Source organism: Petaurus breviceps, unplaced genomic scaffold (genome assembly GCF_028583685.1).
Source record: "Petaurus breviceps papuanus isolate PSGF00001 unplaced genomic scaffold, PetGlider_PUasm1.0 84, whole genome shotgun sequence".
Taxonomy (NCBI): Eukaryota; Metazoa; Chordata; class Mammalia; order Diprotodontia; family Petauridae; genus Petaurus; species Petaurus breviceps.
The window spans coordinates 8,239,368-8,259,443 of record NW_027186645.1 but is presented as its reverse complement, the minus strand read 5'-3'; the positions used below and the strand labels follow the sequence as shown (position 1 = coordinate 8,259,443).

The following is a 20,076-nucleotide window of genomic DNA, read 5'->3' as shown; positions in this document are numbered from 1 at the left end:
CCGCTCCCAAATTTTAAATGATTTAACAGACTTGTTGATGGGAGCAAGAGGTAATCATAATTCCTTTTATTATTTCCTAGTCTTTCCCAGCAAGGAAACTTACTACATGACTCAGAAAGGGTAGGTATCACACTGCCAGGTCTGGGCTTCCTTGGAAGCTTGGGATCAGTGTGTGCAACTGTGGCCCTTGGATTTTCTTACATTATAGAATTCTGGCTCATTGATTTTTACTCTCATTTCAACTAATTATGTTAATTAGATGGGGAGGAAAATACCAGTCTCCCTCACTTGGCTATAGCTGCTGGTAACTTTCTGTCTGTTCATTTGGGGTTTGTATTTATTTGTGTTTATTCTCAAAAAGATTTTAATTTTGCAAGGTAATAATTAATTCAGGGGCTTGGGAAATGACTGTAGTATGTGTAAATAAAAATACCCTAATGCCTACAAAGTATAAAGACTCATTGCTCAATGTCTATAGTCATTTCATTTTGGTTTTTTTGTTTGTTTGTTTTTTTTGCCTTTTGGAGGGCAATTGGGTTTAAGTAACTTGCCCAAGGTCACACGGCTAGTTTTGTTTTGGTTTTTTTGGTTATTGTTTTTGTTTTTACTGTTAAGTGTCTGAGGCCATATCTGAGCTCAGATCCTCCTGACTCCAGGGCTGGCACTCTACTCACTGTGCCACCTAGCTGCCCCATCTATAGTTATCTTAAAAATACTTTTCAGCTTGATTGGAATATGTTCAATACTTATTTGAGTATTTTCTCTGGGCCTTTCCATAGCCTGGTGCCTGTTATGTTCAGACAGATAGGCACCATCTAAACCCGCACCTTCCATGGACACTTTGAAGTTCATTGTTTGTCAACTGTGAAAACACATGATAATAAAGAATGTTTACAATGTGCCTGTCATAGATCCCAGTGGTACATGCATCTTTTGATATCATTTCAGAATATATTGCTCATTTGAATATTATATGGAGAAATCTTTAATTTTACATTTTGGAAATGAAGAAAATGAAATTCAGATAGGTCAAACACTCGTCCAAAGTTATGGGCAAATGGCAAGTACTGAACTAGAAGTCCATGTTCTGATTGGATCCTTTCAAATATTCCACCTCGTCCTTCTGCTGTAGTCACATCTAGATTTTATCAAGGCTTTTGATGAGGGTTATCATGAAAACCTTGTGGCCAACCTGAAGAAATGTGAGCTAAATGATGTTACAGTAAGGGGAATTTGTAGCTGATTGAACAATTATACCTAAATAATCTTTGATTCATTGATTGAAGTCAAAGTGTATGTGTTTCTTGAAGTCACATGCCATAGGGCCCTGTCCCGTCAAATTGTTTTATTAATGATTTAAGACTTAGAAAGTATACTGATCAAAGTTGTGTACAATATGAAAATGGAGAGAGAGAGAATATAGATAGCTTATATGCCAGATAACAGAAATGGAATTCAAAAAGATCTCAATGGGTTGAAATAAAAGGCCAAACATAAAAGATGAAACAGTACAGGGGACTCTGAGGACTGGCTACTAGGGTTCACAAAAGCAGTTGCTCAGATGTTGGATTGAAGAGGTGTGGCTTAGCAGCTGTTTATGTGAAAAAGATTTAGAAATTTTAGTTGACTGCCAGATCAATGAATCAGTAATGTGATGTGACTGCCAAAAGAAAAAAAAATCAGTCAGGCTGCATTAATTAAAATATATTATGTCCCAAGCAAAGTATACAAAGGAAAAGTTATCATGCTGTATTCTTCGTTATCAGATCACATTTGGAGACTTATGTTCAGTTATAGGTACTGCCTTTTAAAAGGGGTAGGGACAAGCTAAATAATGTTCATTGAAGAGGGTAACTAATATAAGACCTCAAAAATAGATTATCTAAAAATGATAACAATAGCAAATGTTTATACTGTTGTGAGTAAAATTCTGAGAGAGTTCTGGTTATGATTATTTAATTTATTAGACTAGCAATAACTAATAAATTGAAATCATTTATCTCTCTTGGTGAACAAAAGACAAAAAGTGAGTGTCTCAGGCGTCTTTAAGTCATCTGTTTTCTTGACAGTACATCATTGGGATTTCCCCTGATAATCCTGATTGGTACACATTTAATGGGGAGGTAGGCTAACAGTTCTCCATTACTTCATCATTGAGGAGAGGAGGGTCTGGGTGACTAGGAAAAATGACCTGGTCATGAGATTCAGCTGCCTCTAGCAATCTGGGCTGGAAAAAACCATTCCCATTAGGATTTCCCTGACTTAGTTTCCCTTTTGTAGATTAGGTCATCCCAAATTTGGTTAGTAAGCAAGAACCCAAGAGTCACCCTAGGTAGTATGGAGATGCTCAGGTTGGCTTCTATGCTCCTGGGGTAAACAGAGAGGCCCAGACCAAGCCTTGGAAGGGACTAGAATGTGATCATATTCCTTACCCAGCTTGGGTTGGGAGAAGTTGCTCTGTTTGAACTAGGCTGAAAGGTGGGGGTTCACACATAAAAAGGAATATTGCATCTTAATATTAATACAGCATTGAAATTAATTTTCTCCATCATAAAGTTTTAAGGTTGGCATAATCTATTATCTTATTTGGGTCTCCCCACAACTTTGTGAAGGGTAGGTGTTCTTTTAGAGATGAGGAAACTGACTCTGAGAAGTTAAATGACTTATCCATGTCAAGAAGATAGTAAATGTCTGAGGCAGAATTCAAATTCAGGTTTTCCTGATTTCCAAGTTTAATACTTGTCATGCTGTGATACCTAGCTGTCATATGGAGAACAGTCAAAGTAACTAGGGGTGTTTAGGAAGAATAAGAAAAGATTTGGGGCATGTAGGTGTGTAAGGAATAATAATTTTCTTCAGATAGTTAAAGGATTGTCATATGGAAAGGAGATTAGATTTAGTCTGTAGAGCTTATGACAGAGCTTGGATGAATGTGCAGAAGGAGCTAACTTTCTCTTCACTGAAAGAATGAACTTTCTATAATTTAGAGATATCTGAAAATGGATTTGTGTTAGACATAGTGGTATACACATAATCCTTCCTATTAGGAAGACTAAAGTTTAAAGGTTAGGGCAGCTAGGTGGCACAGTGGAGAGAGCACTGGGTTTGGAATCAGGGAGAGTTATCTTCATAAGTTCAAATCAAGCCTCAGACACATAGTAACTGTGTGACCCTGGGTAAGTCACTTAACCCTGTTTGCCTCAGTTTTCTCATCTGTAAAATGACCTGGAGAAGGAAATGGGAAATCACTACAGTATCTTTGCCAAGAAAACCCCAGTTTGGGACACAAAGATTCGGACAAGACTGAAACAATTGTACAAGAACAACCCAAAAGTTCAGGTTGGTGATTGATCATATTCAGAATTTTTGAACTGATTGTTGTCTATACTATAGTTTGGCACCAAAATAGTGAGGTCCCAGGAGGAGAGAGCCTAAGGAGGCAAGAACTGACCCAGATCAGAAATGAAGCAGGTCAAAACTTCTGTGCTGATCTCATCAGTGATAGTATCAATCAATCTAGCATTAAACATGTTTTAAACACTTATGTCAGACACTGTGCTAAATGCTGGGGATGCAAAGATGCAAAAGACATTTCCTTCCTTCAAAGAGCTCATAATATAATGTGTATCAGCTCATAACTTTTTTTTTTAATAAGCAATCAGGGTTAAGTAACTTGCTCAAGGTTACATGGCCAGATTTTTTGTGTGTGTGTGGGTGTTAAGTATCTGAGCCCGGAACCAATCCCAGGTCTCCTGACTGTGGGGCCAGTACTCTTATTCAGTGTGCCACCTGGCCGCCCCTCAGCTCATAACCTTCAGCCTGATCAAAAGAGACGTAATTCCCCCCAAAATGGATTGGACTGTTCTCTCTGTCCTTGTCTCTCTATCCCTCCCCACACCTCATAACTGAAAGTGTCTAAGAGGGGCCTGATTATCAAGAATAAGGAGAATTTCTGTAGACTGCATTAGAATCTCTAAGATCTTGTTCCTCTGCAAGAGTTTATGGTTTGATGATATTAAGATTTAATTAGTATATCTGGGCACAGAGATAACCTGTTGTAGTGAATAAAATGCATCAGCCTGAGTCAGGAAGATCTGGGTTCAGGTCCTACTTTAGATTCTTACTGGCTATTTGACCCTGGGCTACTTTTTGAAGTTGCCAAGCAGCTACAGATCTGCATTGGGGTAAGGATTTTCCTCTTGGTAAGTTCCCTATACTGATTCTGGAAACTGGCTCCATAATAAGCACAAATATTCCTTGGTATATGGCTTTCTCTGTCACTATTTTAAATTTCTCACCAAAGAATAATTTGGCCCAAGGTTTTACTAGGGGTTCTCTGAGTCAGAATGCAGTTTGGCAGCTGGGCCTGATGGTTCTTTAAGTGCATTAATACATTGCTGCTTAGGAGGCACGGAGGCCTCGGAGGTTGCTGCTTGAGCGCTCTCTGGCTTTTTGATTAATTGCGACATGAACAGTATGCATTCTTTATCCTTTCTCCAGCGAAGTACATTAAAAAAAGCAACTTGTTTTTGGTGTCGGTACAAAGGATAGAGGAGCTCCGACTTGAGTGCCAAGGCTGAGCTTTTTGAAGTTTTTCCTTCACTGGAATATGACAAATTGAAAAGAAACCTTAAAACTGGAGGCGAGGGAAATAGCTGAATAGTGATTAGGCTTCTCCTCCGTCATCCCATGCTGCTTCATTATACACCCACCCTGTTCTGTGGGCTACAGCTTTGCACATACTCCTCATTGTTCAACATATGTGAACCCATAAAACTCCTGTTCTTTGTGGATCACAATTATTCTCTTGGGTTTGCATCAATGTAGAAATAGACAGGGCAACTAGGTGGCACAGTGGACAGAGTGCCAGACTTGAAGTAAAGGGACCTGAGTTCAAATCTAGCCTCAGATATTTACTAGGTGCTTTTCCCTGGGCAAATCACTTAATCCTGTTTGCCTCAGTTTCCTCTTCAGTAAAATGAGTAGGAAAAGGAAATGGCAAACCATTCCAGTATCTTTGCCAAGGTAACCCCAATTGGGGTCATGGAAAGTTGTTCATGACTAAAATGACTCAACAGAAAGGGCAGCTAGGTGGTACTGTGGATAGAGCACTGGGCTTGGAATCAGGAAACCTCATCTTCATGAGTTCAAATCTGGCTTCAGAAACTAACTAGCTGTATGACCCTAGCCAAGTCACTTAACTCTGTTTGCCTCAGCTCCTCATCTTAAGATGGGCTGGAGAAGGAAATGGCAAACCACTACAGTACCCTTGCCAAGAAAATCTCAATTGGGGTCACAAAGAGTCAGACATGACTGAAACGACTCACAATAGAAATAGAGTTTGTCCTAGAAACTGAAAGCAAAGTAAGAAACCTTTGACCTTATAGATAGCTCTCTGCGTCAGAAGCTATCTTTCCCCCTGAACTTGCTTTGATTAGTGTAGAATGTCGAAGGTCCCCTCCCCCTCTTAGTTTTTCATAGACATGAGAGGATAAACCAAAAATTAAAATAGTCATGATTTCTAGGACTCTTCAAACATCAGACCTACTTAAAATTTTTTTCATAATGCAGTTGAAGTCTGTAAGTGAAGTTTACAAAATATAAATATTATTAATGTAATTTATTTCAGTTGAATTTAAGTTCAGTAATGAAGGTACCATTACATGAATTCTTTGAAAGTAGTCCAGTTGGCTGTAATCAAAGCAAAGTGCTTTTACTGTATTTGATACTATTCTACTTTATCCTTTCATTTTGTCCATTTTAGCTGCCTTATTCTTTCTATTTTCTTTTCTGATAATCTTACAGTTTAAGCATATATTTTGAAAACAATGAAGTGAATTATAATTGTCTTTTCCCATAATAAAATTATTTTCTTTGTTATATTCTTTGCTTTGAATATATCTTCTTTTAAAGCAAAACTTTGAACTAAAAAAACAAAAAAGTTTGAAAAAAAATGCCTCTTTCACATGTCCATGGGTCCATGATAGATTTTAGAGGGTCCATGAGCCTAGATAAAAAAAAAATAATATAACTTTTTACAATGCTTTAAGAGGAATTTAGCATTTCTTTCCATTTATTTTAGGTATAATCCATGATTCTGAGAGCTGGGCCATAGATCTTACCATTGCTTAATGCATGGGTGGGAAACTTGAAGCCTCAAGGCCACATGTGACCCTCTAGGTCCTCAATGGGGCCCTTTGACTGAATCCAAAGGATTGGAAGACCTAGAGAGCTACATGTGGCCTGGAGGCCTCAGGTTCCCCACCCCTAGCCAAGGTCTCATGACATATAGGCTAAGCACCTCTGGTTTGGAGAGAAAGGAGCCTGTATAGAAGTCATTGTTTCTGTTTAAGGTGATGTTAAATTGTCACATTTTGCCAGCTTCTGATATTCCATAAGCAAACTCACTTCATTGCAGTTAATCTGTGGCTCATCTTCCTTTCAAGTTTCTTAAGTGTCTTTACTCAGTTTAATTATTGTCTTTAAAGACCCGTAAGTTCTTGACTGTAGTTACTACTTTGTCTAATGTGCTTTGTTGGTCTTGTAGCCCATCTCTGAACCATGAACACAAATTTAAGGAAGATTTGAAACACAAACATTTTAACCACTTAAATTATTCCATTGTAGAAGAACTAGTTGGAGATGCCTCCCACCTGTGAATTATTTCCTATTCATTCTGTATATAGTTTGCTTTACATATTTTTTTTTGCATGTTGTTTCACCTGTTAGATTTTAAACTCCTGGAGTGCAGGGATTGTCTTTGGCCCCTTTTTGTATCTCTAGCACTTAGCACAGTGCCTGGCACATAGTATATTGATTGATTTGGTGTTCATTGATTGATCAGTAGAATTTACATCAGTCTTTTCCCAACCTGGATTGAGTTACATGGAAAAGGGTTAGGTTACGAAAACAAACAAAAATCCTATCCATTCCATCCTCAACCAATTATAGTGTAGTTTCATTATGAATTTCTTTATTTCTTTGAAGTGAATTCCTCAGTACCTCACACACCCCGAGTACAATTGGAAAAACAAAATAATTCTAAAACCAAAGAGAAATATTTAAAGGTGGTGTGTGACAGTGGAGAGTACTGGCTCTGGAGTCAATCTGGTCCTAGGTTCCAATACTACCTTTGACCATTTCCTGTGTGACCTTATACAAGACACTTTTCCTCCACGGACCGCAGTTTACACATCTTTAAAATGAGAAGGTTAGACCAAATAGCTTCTGAGGGCCCGTCTAGCAGTGGAGCTGTAATCTACAATTTTTAAATATTTAATTATGCTCAGCTCTACAATTCTTTTACCCTCCATAAATGTGAATAATAGAGCATTTACTGTGTAGGTCGATTGTTGTTCAATCATTTCAGTCATACCTGATTCTTGGTGACCCCACATGGGGTTTTACTAACAAAGATACTCAAGTGGTTTGACATTTCCTTCTCCAGCTCATTTTACAGATGAGGAAACTGAGGAAAACAGGATTCAGTGACTGGCCTAGGGTCACATATCTACTCAGAGTCTGAGGCCAGATTTGAACTCATGAAGATGAGTCTTTCTGATTCCAAGCCCCTGTGCTCTATCTAGTGCACCACCTAGCCACCTCACATGTGTTAATAGTCAAGGGAAAAGTGCGACTTCTGAGTCTTAGACAAGACTGAAAGAATCTGTGATCATTGGGTGGGAATTACTACTTTTAACACCTTTCGCACTAGCTCATCTGGCACCATGACCCATGCTTCATTTTTAAATGGAATAAGACAGTGTTCTTAAAATAACAGCTGTCCTTTTGTCCAGTGCTTGAAGAAATCTTTGTGCTCTTGGTTCATTCTTTAATTATTCTTTTTTTTTAAATGACATTGCGATCACCCCTCTCATTGAAGTTAGTATGATTCAAGGAACTGCCCTGCCTGTTTTAATCATGCATAAACTGGTAAAAATAGGAACTCTGCTCGGCTCCTGCTCTAAACACCTCCAATACCTATAAAATACGATTCTAAACAAATTTTAGAGCTATAGAACCCACAAAGTGACAGAGAGAAACAAATCTCCCGCTGAAGGCAGCCTGGAAGGCCAACAGGAAGGGTCTATCATACCAGGCTGGGAGCCGAGCACAGTTCCACGTGAACCACCCTTGACCAGACTCGAGGTGACCCAGACCAATGGCCCAGACTGGCCAGTGCAGACTTCAGGAGAGCAGAGCAGCTGTGATGTTTTCCAGACTTCTCAACCTATAAACACCAAAGAGAAAGTAAAAGGTCACTGGGGAACTCTCTTGGAACTGGGTGACGGGAGAGCAAGATCCACCCCTTCTCCCCAGGGTGAGAGGTGGCAGAGGCACGGCGGCCACAGCTGCCTCAGGAGCTCCTGGACTACAGATTATAGGGGGACCAAGTGACCATTCAGTAATTGCTCTTGCTTTGACCTGCGTGGATTGAGGTCACTGTCTTGGGTGGTGCTCCTGGAGTGAGAAATGCCAATGTGCCAGAGCTTGTGGTGGTTGTAGAGAGAGTGTCCTCCTCAGACCTCTTGACAACATTTGCCAAAACCCCAGCGATTTGGGACAAAGTAGTCTCCACTCTGGAAGTAGAATTCTACTGTGGCAAAGAGCTCAAAAGTCAAGTAATTGGCTGGCAAGATGAGAAAGCACAATCAGACCATAGAATCCTTTTGGGGGCACAAAAAGGATCAAAACATGGAAGCAAAAGAAGTCAACAAAGTCAAAACTCCTGCATCACAAGCTTCCAAGAAAAATATGAGTTGGTTACAGGCCATGGAAGAACTTAAGAAGGATTTTGAAAACCAAGTAATAGAAGTGGAGGAAAAATTGAAAGAGAAATGAGAATGATGCAAGAATATCATGAAAAGCAGGTCCAAAGGCTGCTAAAGGAGACCCCAAAATACTGAAGAAAATAACACCTTAAAAAATAGCCTAACTCAACTGGCGAAGAGGCCCAGAAAGCCAGTGAGAATGCCTTAGAAAGTCCAATTGCCCAGATGGAAAAGGAATTTCAAAAACTCACTGAAGAGAGTAATTCCTTCACAATTAGATTGGAACAAATGGAAGCTAATGAATTTATGAGAAATCAAGATACTATAAAACCGATTCAAAAAATGAAAAAATAGAAGGCAATGTGAAATATCTCATTGGAAAAATCACTGACCTGGAAAATAGATCCAGGAGAGATAATATAAAAATTATTGGATTACCTGAAAGCCATGATAAAAAAAAAAAGAGCCTAGAAATCATGCATAAACTGAAGGGGTTAGACTGGAGGATCTCTTGGGGCTATAATGTTTTCTGTAAATCATATTCTGTATGCTGTAAATGCTTTCTGTAAATCATAAATGTGTTTCCTAAGCCCTTTAAGGGATTTCAAAATAAATGTCTCTGATGGGCCATAAAAACTCTTCAAATAGAAAGTGCTTTCTTATGTTGAACTGGAAAATGGCTTTCTTGTAACTCCCTATGCCAAATCCAAGTTCTGCCCTCAGAAATTATATAATAATGATTTCTAAAGTACAGTAAAAGCCTTTGCCATTGTTGTATTTGATCAGCGGATGAAGGCTTAGGAAATCTCCAAAGGCCTTCCTCTTGACTCTTGAAAATCAAGAACCCTGAAGAAATAATCTACTGATTTTCTTTTACTCAAGAACTAGTTGTTGAGAACAAGTATTTAATTCAACCAGTAGGCAGTTATTTATCATCAACTATGTGTCAAGCACTGGAGATACAAAGACAAAAAACAAGCCTTCTCCTGCCTTCAAAATATTATTTGGGGGGGAAGGGAGGGAGATTCATTTTTAAACCTCAGCATATCAACTTGAAACCAATTTCAAGCTAAGTCCTATTTGAAGATAATACAGTTAATACTAATTTACAGTTCTGAATTTTTTTAAAAGTCTTGAATTAATTTATTTGATTTATTTCTGTTAGTTCTGAGAACAACCAGTCTCTACTCAGCTCTTCCCTTACATTGTGAAGCAACTCCTCATTTTTTTAAATTTTAATGAAATGCCTTCACTTCCCTAATTTGAACATGAACACTTTTACTGTTTTAGAAGGTGATGATGAGCACTTTCCTAGAATGAAGGTATCAGAAATTGAACACCTGGTGCTTAAAAAGCAGAATTTTTGAAATAAATATCTCCTACTTGACTGTATGATTTGACTGAAGCTAAGAGGGTAGAGAGGGGCAGGTAGGTGTGATAGTGGATAGAGTGCTGGGCCTAAAGTCAGGAAGACTCATCTCCGTGAGTTCAAATCCAGCCTCAGACACTTACTAGCTGTGTGACTCTGGGCATGTCACTTAACCCTGTTTGCCTCAGTTTCCCCATCTGTAAAATGAGCTGGAGAAGGAAATGGCAAACCACTCCAGCATCTTTACTAAAAAAAAACAAAACAAAACCCAAATGGGGTCTTAAAGGAACTGAAATGGCTGAACAACAGCAGGAGGGAGTTTAGATTTATGAGAATTACAAAGAATGTGATTAGAGATTTTTGTTTGTGAGCTGAAGCAAAGCAAAATATTGCCTTCTTGTTTCCAACTTAAAATTTATATAGTATGTGACCTTTATTTTCTTTCTGTGTTCTTATCATTGTCTAAAACATAAGGTTAAAGAAGTATGAGTATTTCTTACTTAAATACTAAAAAAAAAAACCCTATCATTAAGTTATTGTTAGATGAAGGAAAAAGACACTTTTTCTCTGGAAGAAAACATTTGATATAATAAAAGTAAGTTTTTAGAGACGTATTTAGAGAAGACTATAGGAAATAGCACCTTGGGTAAGTTCAAACACCTAAGTTTAACACCTCCACACCACTTTCTCCCTGAAAAAAAACAAACAAACCCTTACCCTCCTTTTAACCTCAAGATAGAAAAGTAGGGACAGTTAGGCAGTCAGTTACTGTGTGCTGGGCACTATGCTAAGAACAGTATATATAAAGGTAGGTAGGAGACTCTGTGTGTGTGTGTGTTGTGGGCATGAGCGTTTTGTGTATGTGGGTGTACACATCCCACCTCTAACATATTGGCTGTGTGACCAGGAACAAGCTACTTACTAAGTTCTTGTTCATTAAATGAACAGAGCCCACTCATGGCCGCTTTTGCAAGCAGGTGATTTTCTATCTGAAATGGATCGATCTCCAAATCCAATGATCTCCATCTGGAGGCTATGATAAATAGAGACATATATGAATAGAAGAAAAAGCCATGAAACAAAAACATGGTAAAAATATTTATTGATTTGATTAAAAAGCTGCTAGAGTATATCGGGAAAAATGCCATATCATAAGCAAGAAGTATTTTTATATTTTTCTCTTTCTGTCTTGTATTGGTTTGAGTGACAACCTTAATCTCATTTACAGAAGTTACATGTTTAACAGATTTGTCACTTGGTTTATTAAACAAAATTCTAGCATTTTTGTTTACAACATTTCACTGCTATATTTTAAACACATCAGAGAAATGGAAACATACTTTCCTGAGACCTCTATTATTAGCAGCCTTTTTTTTTTTAATTTGGAATTTGCTTATTAGTGATTCTATAATAGAACTGAATTGAGCCAAACACAGAGAGAGACAGAGAAAGAGTAAGACAGAGACACACAGAGACGGATAGAGAGAAACACCCACAGAGAGAGAGAAGAGCCTTTTTCATTTTTTTAAAGGGCTATTTTAATCTTCTTGGTCCCTTCCAAAAAAAAGGGAAAGGTATATTATGGCAGAATTTTGACACCCCATTAGATATGTTGTGGGAAAGGGCAGCTTCCAGAATAACAACAGGTCCTTTGTCAGGTTTTTCTGCTTGGTCAATTCAAAAGGAACTTTTTTTGCAAATATGTCCACCCTTCTGACATGTCATCTTTGAAGAGTACCTTTAACCCTCCGAGTTATTTCCTGTCTTTCTCTAAGTTAGATTTTTTTTTTAATGCCATATAGTATAGACAAAAGGTGTGGCAAGTCCTTTTCATCCTATAGGGAACTGGCACTCCTTTGTATTCCCAGTGATAAACTCAATTATAGGTACTGAGTAGGTGCTTAATAAATGCTTATTGAATGATTGGTGCAAAGACCCATTCATAGCTAGCTTGTTAGCATTGGGAGGAACCTGAATGATCTGTTAGCCACACCCTCTCATTGGATGGATGAAGTAACTGAGGCCTAGAGTTGTGTGAAAGACAGGCTTAAACTACCTATATATCTTAAAATAAAGTATTATTAATCTTTTTTTTTTTCTTTTTGGAGGGGGGAAGTCAGGGCAATTGGTGTTGACTTGCCCAAGGTCACATGGCTTATGAGTGTTAAGTGCCTGAGGCCAGATCTGAATCCAGGTCCTCCTGACTCCAGGGCTGGTGCTCTATTCACTGTCCCACCTAGCTGCCCCTTCAATGAACATTTCTTAAGAACCTAGTGTGTGCTAGGTACCACCCTAAGAACTGAGGATAAGGCAAAAGTATGGTCCATGCCTTCAGGGAGCTCATATTTAGATGGGGGATAGAGGGTGGATAATATGTAAGAAATTATGAAAGCAGAGTTTTTATTTTAGGTGTCTTGTTTAGATTTAAACATAAATTTCTAAAACTGATTTAAAAATACTTATTATCCTGGAATCATAAAAAATTCTTCATTTCGAAGTCTTGGTACCATGAAGAAGAAATGTCAGTCAGTAAACATTGATTAAGCACCAATTGTGTGCAGATACTGTATCAAGTGCTGGGGATACAAAAGGCAGTCCCTGCCCTCAAGGAGCTCACTATCTAATGGAAATAGCTAGAATTTATATAGTGGCTACTGTGCGCCAGGCACTGTGCACTTCAGAAATATTATCTCATTTTACTACCCTGAGAGGTAGATGCTATTATCATCTTCTTTTTACATTTGAGGAAACTGAGACAAACAATTGCATGACTTGCCCAGGATCACACAGCTAGTGTCTAAGGCTGGATTTGAATTCAGGTCTTCCTGACTCTAAACCCAGCACTCTCTCCACTGAGCTATCTAAGCCTCTTGATGTGGGTTGGCCTTAGTCTTCTGCGTGCTACTGGAAGCTTTCCACTTATTTTCTTGCACCTAAATATGACAGCGAGGTGGCACCATAGTGCATACAGTGCTGGGCCTGGAGTAAGGAAGAGCCAAGTTCAAATACAGCCTCAGACACTTACTAGCTATGTGACCCTTGGTGTACTGTAACACCAAGGAAAGGCAACTTCCCAAGGTTCAAAATACCAGCATAGGTGCTCTCCATTTTATTCAGTGACAAACCAAGAACAGAGAAGGTCAAAACATGACATCATTCAAAATACAGCATTTACTAAGGGTGATTAAATAATCTCCAAGTACTACCCCACCCCAGGACCTTCCAATCATTCAATCAATTACAAAGTCCCTGTTCTAAATACTTCTCCACCCCTAGGCTATACCTTCATTTAGTCCACCACAAAGTCCCTCTTCTCAAATGGAGATTAGTTTCCAAACATAAGTAAAATACATTCATTTGCTCAACCATAGAACACAAAAAGGTCAAAAGTTCCCCACCCCTGGATCACAATTGAATCTACCCCAGAGTTACATCAAGTTTAAGCACAGCACTTAATACCCAAATGGAGGTCTTTCTTCATCTTGACAGGAGGCAAGTTCTCAGCAATCTTAGTTCCTGGGGAGACAAGGCTTAGCAAGGCCACAAGATACATTGCCAGTCCCTTCATTAATTCATCCTCTGTCTGTAGAACAGTCCTAGAACCCCTGAAAACATTAGCAAAACCCTCTCCTAGGATTTCTGTAAACATACAACAAGAAAATCCTTCTTCAGGGCTTCTGAACCAACAGAAAGGTTCCCAGACCCCTGCAACAACAGCACTGTCCTTCACCAGTGGACAGTATTCACTCTGTCTGCAGGACAGTCTCCAGACCCCTGCAACAACAGCACTGTCCTTCACCAGTGGACAGTATTCACTCTCTGTCTGCAGGACAGTCTCAGGGCTTCTTAACCAAAAGCCAGGTTCCAGGACTTCTTCAACAACAGGACTGTCTTTCACCAGTGGACAAATCTGGCAAAAGAACATCAAAACAGACAGACAAAGTACCAGCAAAACAGCCATGTCTCCTCAGTCCTTGGCAGCTCAGGGGGCAGGTCTCAAAAGTCCAGGGCAATTCAAAGCGGCCACCAGCAATTCTCTTAGTCTCTCTCTCTCCATGAGGTGCTGCTTCCAAAAAAGTTCTTCTGCCTCTCTCTTGTCTCTCCAAATCTATGTCACCAGCTCCTCCCAGTTCAGGACTTTCTTTTCACATCAACAAGTCCATCCCACAGGTGGGATTAACAAGCTCTGGGTTTTAACACAATCAATTTGAAAACCAAGCCAATACAGGGGAATCTTTAATTGCCATTACTGTCACACTTGGTAAGTCACTTAACCCTGTTTGCCTCAGTTTCCTCATCTGTAAAATGAGCTGGAGAAGGAAATGGCAAATCACTCCACTATTTTTGCCAAGAAAACCCCCAAAGGGGTCACAGAGTCAGGCATGACTAAACAGCAACAACAAAAACAAAAACATTAAAAGCCCGCAGAGTGTGATTAGGAGTTTAAAAGGACAAGATTCTCTGAAAAGAACTCATTATTGTGGTTATTTGCTGCAATATGTGACTCCTCTTTTCTATAGCTTTTTTTGTTAGTCAAATGCAATTAGCTTCAGCAATTTTTTGCGTTATTTCTTTTCTGTTTCTGTTGTGTGGTTTTTTTTTTCCACTTGGATGTGTTAGCAATTACAGTAAAATCAGAAAAATATTCTTTTTTTTTTCTCCATTCTCTCCCAGGATTTTCTGCTGCAGATTTTTACTGTGTTTCGAATACTGATACGGCCTGAGATGTTTCCAAAAGACTGGACTGTCATGCGTTTGGTTGCTAACAAGTAAGACATTGCTTATAAATACAGTTTTCTGTTCAGGGGGAGAAGAGTGTGTGAAAGGATCTTCTTGAGCTCTCAGATTACTTTTGACTATCTTCCAATTTCCTCGTATTAACTCATCTGCTAAAGTAAGCATGACATATTGGGAAGGCATTGTGGTATATGGGGAAAAATGAGCTTATGCATAGGGTGAGAACTGGTTTCAAAAGACACTTGCCTAAGTAGTCTATGTATATATTTCCAAATTCTCAGATAAAGGAGTGATAAAAACTTTTGGACCATAGAGCTTTTTATTAGACATGCCCAACATGGCTCCATCTACAGCATACATATATAGAAGCAGACGTGTTAAAACTTTGCAAAGTAGCAAATCATATAATATGGCATAATGTATTTTAAATAACTGCAGAAGCAGTGTTGACAGTTCCAGCTTTTCTGTTTTTGCAGACAAATCAGGAGTGTTGCTGCAGCCCTCTTTAGGGCCTGGAATATTTAGTGTGATAGCGTGAGAAGAATGAAATTAAATTTCAGTTCAGCCAGAATCCAGGACTCTGCATTTTTAGGTAGTACTTAGCATGGTGCTGGTACAGACTGGATGCTTAATAAATGTTTATTGATTGGTTGACTTTAATCCCATTTTTTGGATGTTTGGTTGTGTTTACATTATTCCTGGATATGGGATTGGGCAGTTACAGTACATGATCCACAGACCTAGATGGGAAAGTCAGTAATAGGGAAACAAGGACATTACCTCTTTGACCTCTTTAGGATAAAAAAAAAAAAAACACAACTTTTTTTAGCCCATTTTGGTAACCAGTACTTGGCTTTTTGGTTTTCTCCCAAAGGCTAATGAGTTATTTTCTTTAGCTGTGAATGCAGTTCAATTTAACAGACATTTATTAAAAGCTTATCATTTATAAAGCACTACGTTAGAAATAGAAAGACAAAACCCAAGGAATCCCTGCCCTCAGGGAGTTTACAATCCACCAAAAATCAGGTGGCTAATCTAAGGAGTTACTGGGCCTTTGAGAGTCAGCCTTCTAGTAACCATATAGTTTTTCATGTTTGTTGCTTTGTTTTTAATCTGGGACTAGCATTAATATTGTTAGATTTGACCTTTGCTCAGTATTTCATGTTTATAGGTCTCTTTTGTTTTTAATTTCTCTTATATCTTGCAGTTTTCCCCAATATTTAAGTTTTTTGATGTTTAGATATTTTTCTTCAAACGAGAAGAAAAATTAGATGCTGCTTCTTTAATTTAAATGGCCATGTAGAACATGATAACTCACAAAATATAATAGCTGATATTTTGTCAGAAATTCACCCTCATCATTATCATCGTTATGGGGCAGCGAGGTGGCACAGTGCATAGGATGTGAGTCCTGCAGTCAGGAAGACTTGAATTCAAATCCAGCCTCAGACCTTACTGCTCCATGACCCTAGGCAAGTCACTTAAGCCTATTTTCTTCAGTTTTCTCATCTGTAAAATGAGCTGGAGAGAAAATGGCAAACCATTCCAGTATCTTTGCCAAGAAAACTCCAAATGAGATCATAAAGAGTTGGACATGATTGAAAGGAGTGAACAATAACCCCATCATTATATTATTGCCTAAGAAATACCATTGGTGCTGATAAAGGTCTGGTCCTGCAGGCCCAGCCTCCCCCCAAAAGACATGTTCAATGTCAGTTGCAAACTGCTTCATTCTATAAGATGATCAATACCATGATTCCAGCAAAATAACTTATTCTTCTGACCTAAAAACTACCTTTGCTCCACCCCTTCTATAAGGGATTGTATTTGCTTTTCTTCTCCTCATCTAGATCTCCATTTTAAAGAGGAGCTTTCCCTTTGCTGAATTTATCCAGCATGGATATTGAGAAACATGGTAGGAATAGCCCTCTGTGGCATAGCCCTAGGTCAAAGAAGATCTTTGAGACTGATATCTACGCAGTAAGATTAATAATAGGGGTGGCTAGGTGGCACAGTGAATAGAGCACAGGCCCTGGAGTCAGGAGGACCAGAGTTCAAATGTGACTTCAGACACTTAATACTTATAAGCCATGTGACCTTGGGTAAGTCAACCCCAATTGCCCTGACTTCCCCCCTCCAAAAAGATAAAAAAAAAGATTAATAATACTTTATTTTAAGACGTATAGGTAGTTTAAGCCTGTCTTTCACTACTCCTAACTCCCTTAAGGACCTAATTGTGAGCTAGGGACTGTCTTTTGCATGAAATACAAATATTATTTCATTTGATCCTTACAGCAACCTCTTGAGGTAGGTGTTGTTGTTTTATCTCTATTTTAGCATTGAGGAAACTGAGGCAGGTAGAGATTAAGTGACTTGCCCAGGGTCACAGAGCTAGTAAATGTCAGAGGTTGGGTCTTCATCACTCCAGGATCTTTGAATTTTGACTGTCAGTATCATTACAGTCCTGTTATCCCTTAGGAACTTTTCTTTGTCCTTTGAAACTCCTTTCATGCCTCAGACCTTCCCCTTTCTCTAAATATTTTACTTTTAGGTAATGACCATCTTGCACATGTTATACAAATGTCAGATTATCAATGTATTTGTTTATGTTTCTTTGCTCTCGAGTATCTGGGCATATTTCTCAGGGGTGGAGAAGCTGCTGCCTTGAGGCCACATGTGGTTCCCCACCCCTGATTCTAGATGATTAACTAATTTTGTGAATGTTGTTTTCAGGTGGCTATTTAGTATATCCCTGCTTATGAAACCCTTAAAAAAAAAAAGACTGCTCTGGCACATACTCACATACTGTGAGATCCCAGGCAAGTCATTTTATCCCTCGCTATCTCCAGGCAGCTTTCTAATTACTAAATTACAAAGGCTAAATTACAAAGGAGCTGCCAGAAATTTGTCCAGCAGGAGTCACCATCTTAGATGAAATCACAGTGGAACATCCCTCCTATGTACAGAACAGATATATCCAACTTAAATGCCCAAAGGTCAAGACATGTCTTTTCTCTTACTTTTGAATCTCCTTATAATGCACCATATTAATACTGAGATGCTTAGAGACCCCCTAGTTTCATTGATGTCAATATTTCCTGCAGTAGTGAAGGCAACCTTTCCATTTCTTGCATCCTCCATAATGGGTCTCCTCAGCCTTTCTGTGGGCATACGTCTAGATTTTTGACTTTATGTAGACTCCATTAGCACATGTCTATCTAGATGACTGGCCTGCTTCCTTTTCCATGCATGTGTGCCTTTGACAATACACTTTACCTTGCTTATTCTCTTCATTGGTGCCATGTTGCAGCCTACACCCAAAAGTCTCATATGCATATCCTAGGCTCCCAATCAATGAAACCTTCTCTGTATTTCCAAACTTAAAAACAACCTCACCTTCTTCAAATCCTTTACCTTCTTTTGCAATTATTCTCCTACTGGAGCCATTTTTGTGTATGTGTGATTTATCTCTCCTCTTTCGACCCCATTACAGAGTAAGTTCCTTGAGGGGAGATTCACACTAAGAGAAATCAAAGAGCATTTATTAAGTGCCTACTACATTCCAGGTACTATGCCAGGCCCTAGGACAACAAAGAAGGACAAAAATAGTCTCTTTTATCAGAGAGTTCACAATCATATCATATTTCCTTTGGATGCTCAGTGTTTAGCTGAGTGCCTTATAGCAGGACTTCATTAAAGTTTCTTGAAATGAATGGAATGTAAATTGAATACAAACTGAGGGATGCTTAATAAATGTAATGGTGAAAGAGAAATCATTGGCCCAAGTTGGTATAGGAGGAATATAATAGAATTAAAATTAAGCACCAAAAATACAGGGCATTTTAAATATAACCATCTCCCCACCCCTCACCCATGCATATGCTAGGGTATTAAAATAAACCATACATTATGTATATGGGAGAGGGAGGCAGGAATAAAAAGCTTATGAAGATATACCTATTGCTGAACAAAATGAAAACCCTTTTGCCTGAGCATAATTGGCTCGAAAGCTTTCTGTCGTGGTTCATTGCTGTTTTATTCCTGGAGATCACTGGGGTTATTTTAGAATACTTTATGAAATCATTGACTTAGAGCTACAAGGAAAACTTAGACATCATCTAGTGTAATGTCATGGTCCTGAGACCTTTACATCTGACAGTCTTTGCCCATTCTAACTGCAGTGTACATGTATGTTTGGGTTTACCTTGGGCCTTCCATGGTTTCAGTAGTTTGGAAGTTTTGGCTTCTGGTAATCACAAACGAATAAAAATTCTAATTTAAAATCAAATGACCCTATAAATACATACTTAAATAAATACATACATAAATAAATATAAGCCCAAAGAGTTTATATAGCTGTTGAGTTATAGGTAGCTAGGTGACACCATGCCTAGAGCACTGAATTTGGAGTCAGGAAGATCTGAATTCAGATCTTGCCTCAGACAGTCACTAAACCTCAGTTTCCTCATCTGTAAAATGGAGATAATAACAGCACCTACTCCAGAGTGGTTGTTGTGAAGTTCAAATGAAATAATATATATGTAAGGTGTTTAGCAAACCTCAAAGCATTATATACATGCTAGGTGTTGTTATGATTATTATTCTTGTGACTTTCTTAGGGTCACACAAATAGAAACTTTAAGCCCAGGTCCTATGAATCCTAAGTGTAGTATTCTCTCCAACAAACTGTACTAAGTTGAATATATCAGCTTTACATGGATAATATAGGGCATTATTTAGCAAAAGCAGTGTCGAAGTGGAGGATTTGATCCCTTGTCATCATAGCATTTCTGTTGTACATCACAGAGCAGATCACACAGAACAGAATCCAGATTGTAGCATAAGAGAGAAGAAATAGCTATAGAGGTATGTCATATATGTACATATAATATAATGTTATATAATATATGTACATATAATAAATATGGAGGGGCCTTAGGAATCATCTAGACCACACCCTCATTTTACAGATGAGGAACTTAACAACAAGACAGGTTAACGGATTTGCCCGAAGTCACAGAAAGTAGCACATCTAGGATTTATGGTCTTGACTCAGTGATGTTCAACAATTTAGGTATGGGAAGTCATGACCATCCACCTACGTATGCAACCTTGAACAGCAAGCCAAACCACTAAAAATAAAAAATAAGTGGTGTGTGTGTGTGTGTGTGTGTGTGTGTGTGTGTGTGTGTGTGTGTG

General features: G+C 38.6%; 1 protein-coding gene across 1 annotated transcript in view; it reads left to right on the top strand.

Annotated features, from left to right (window-relative positions):
* DOCK4 (dedicator of cytokinesis 4) overlaps positions 1–20,076 on the top strand; it is a 577,420-nt gene that overhangs the window by 450,618 nt on the left and 106,726 nt on the right. Inside the window, exon 27 of the mRNA XM_069107030.1 lies at positions 14,815–14,909. Coding sequence (XP_068963131.1) covers positions 14,815–14,909 — 95 coding nt within the window. The remainder of the gene's footprint in view (positions 1–14,814; positions 14,910–20,076) is intronic.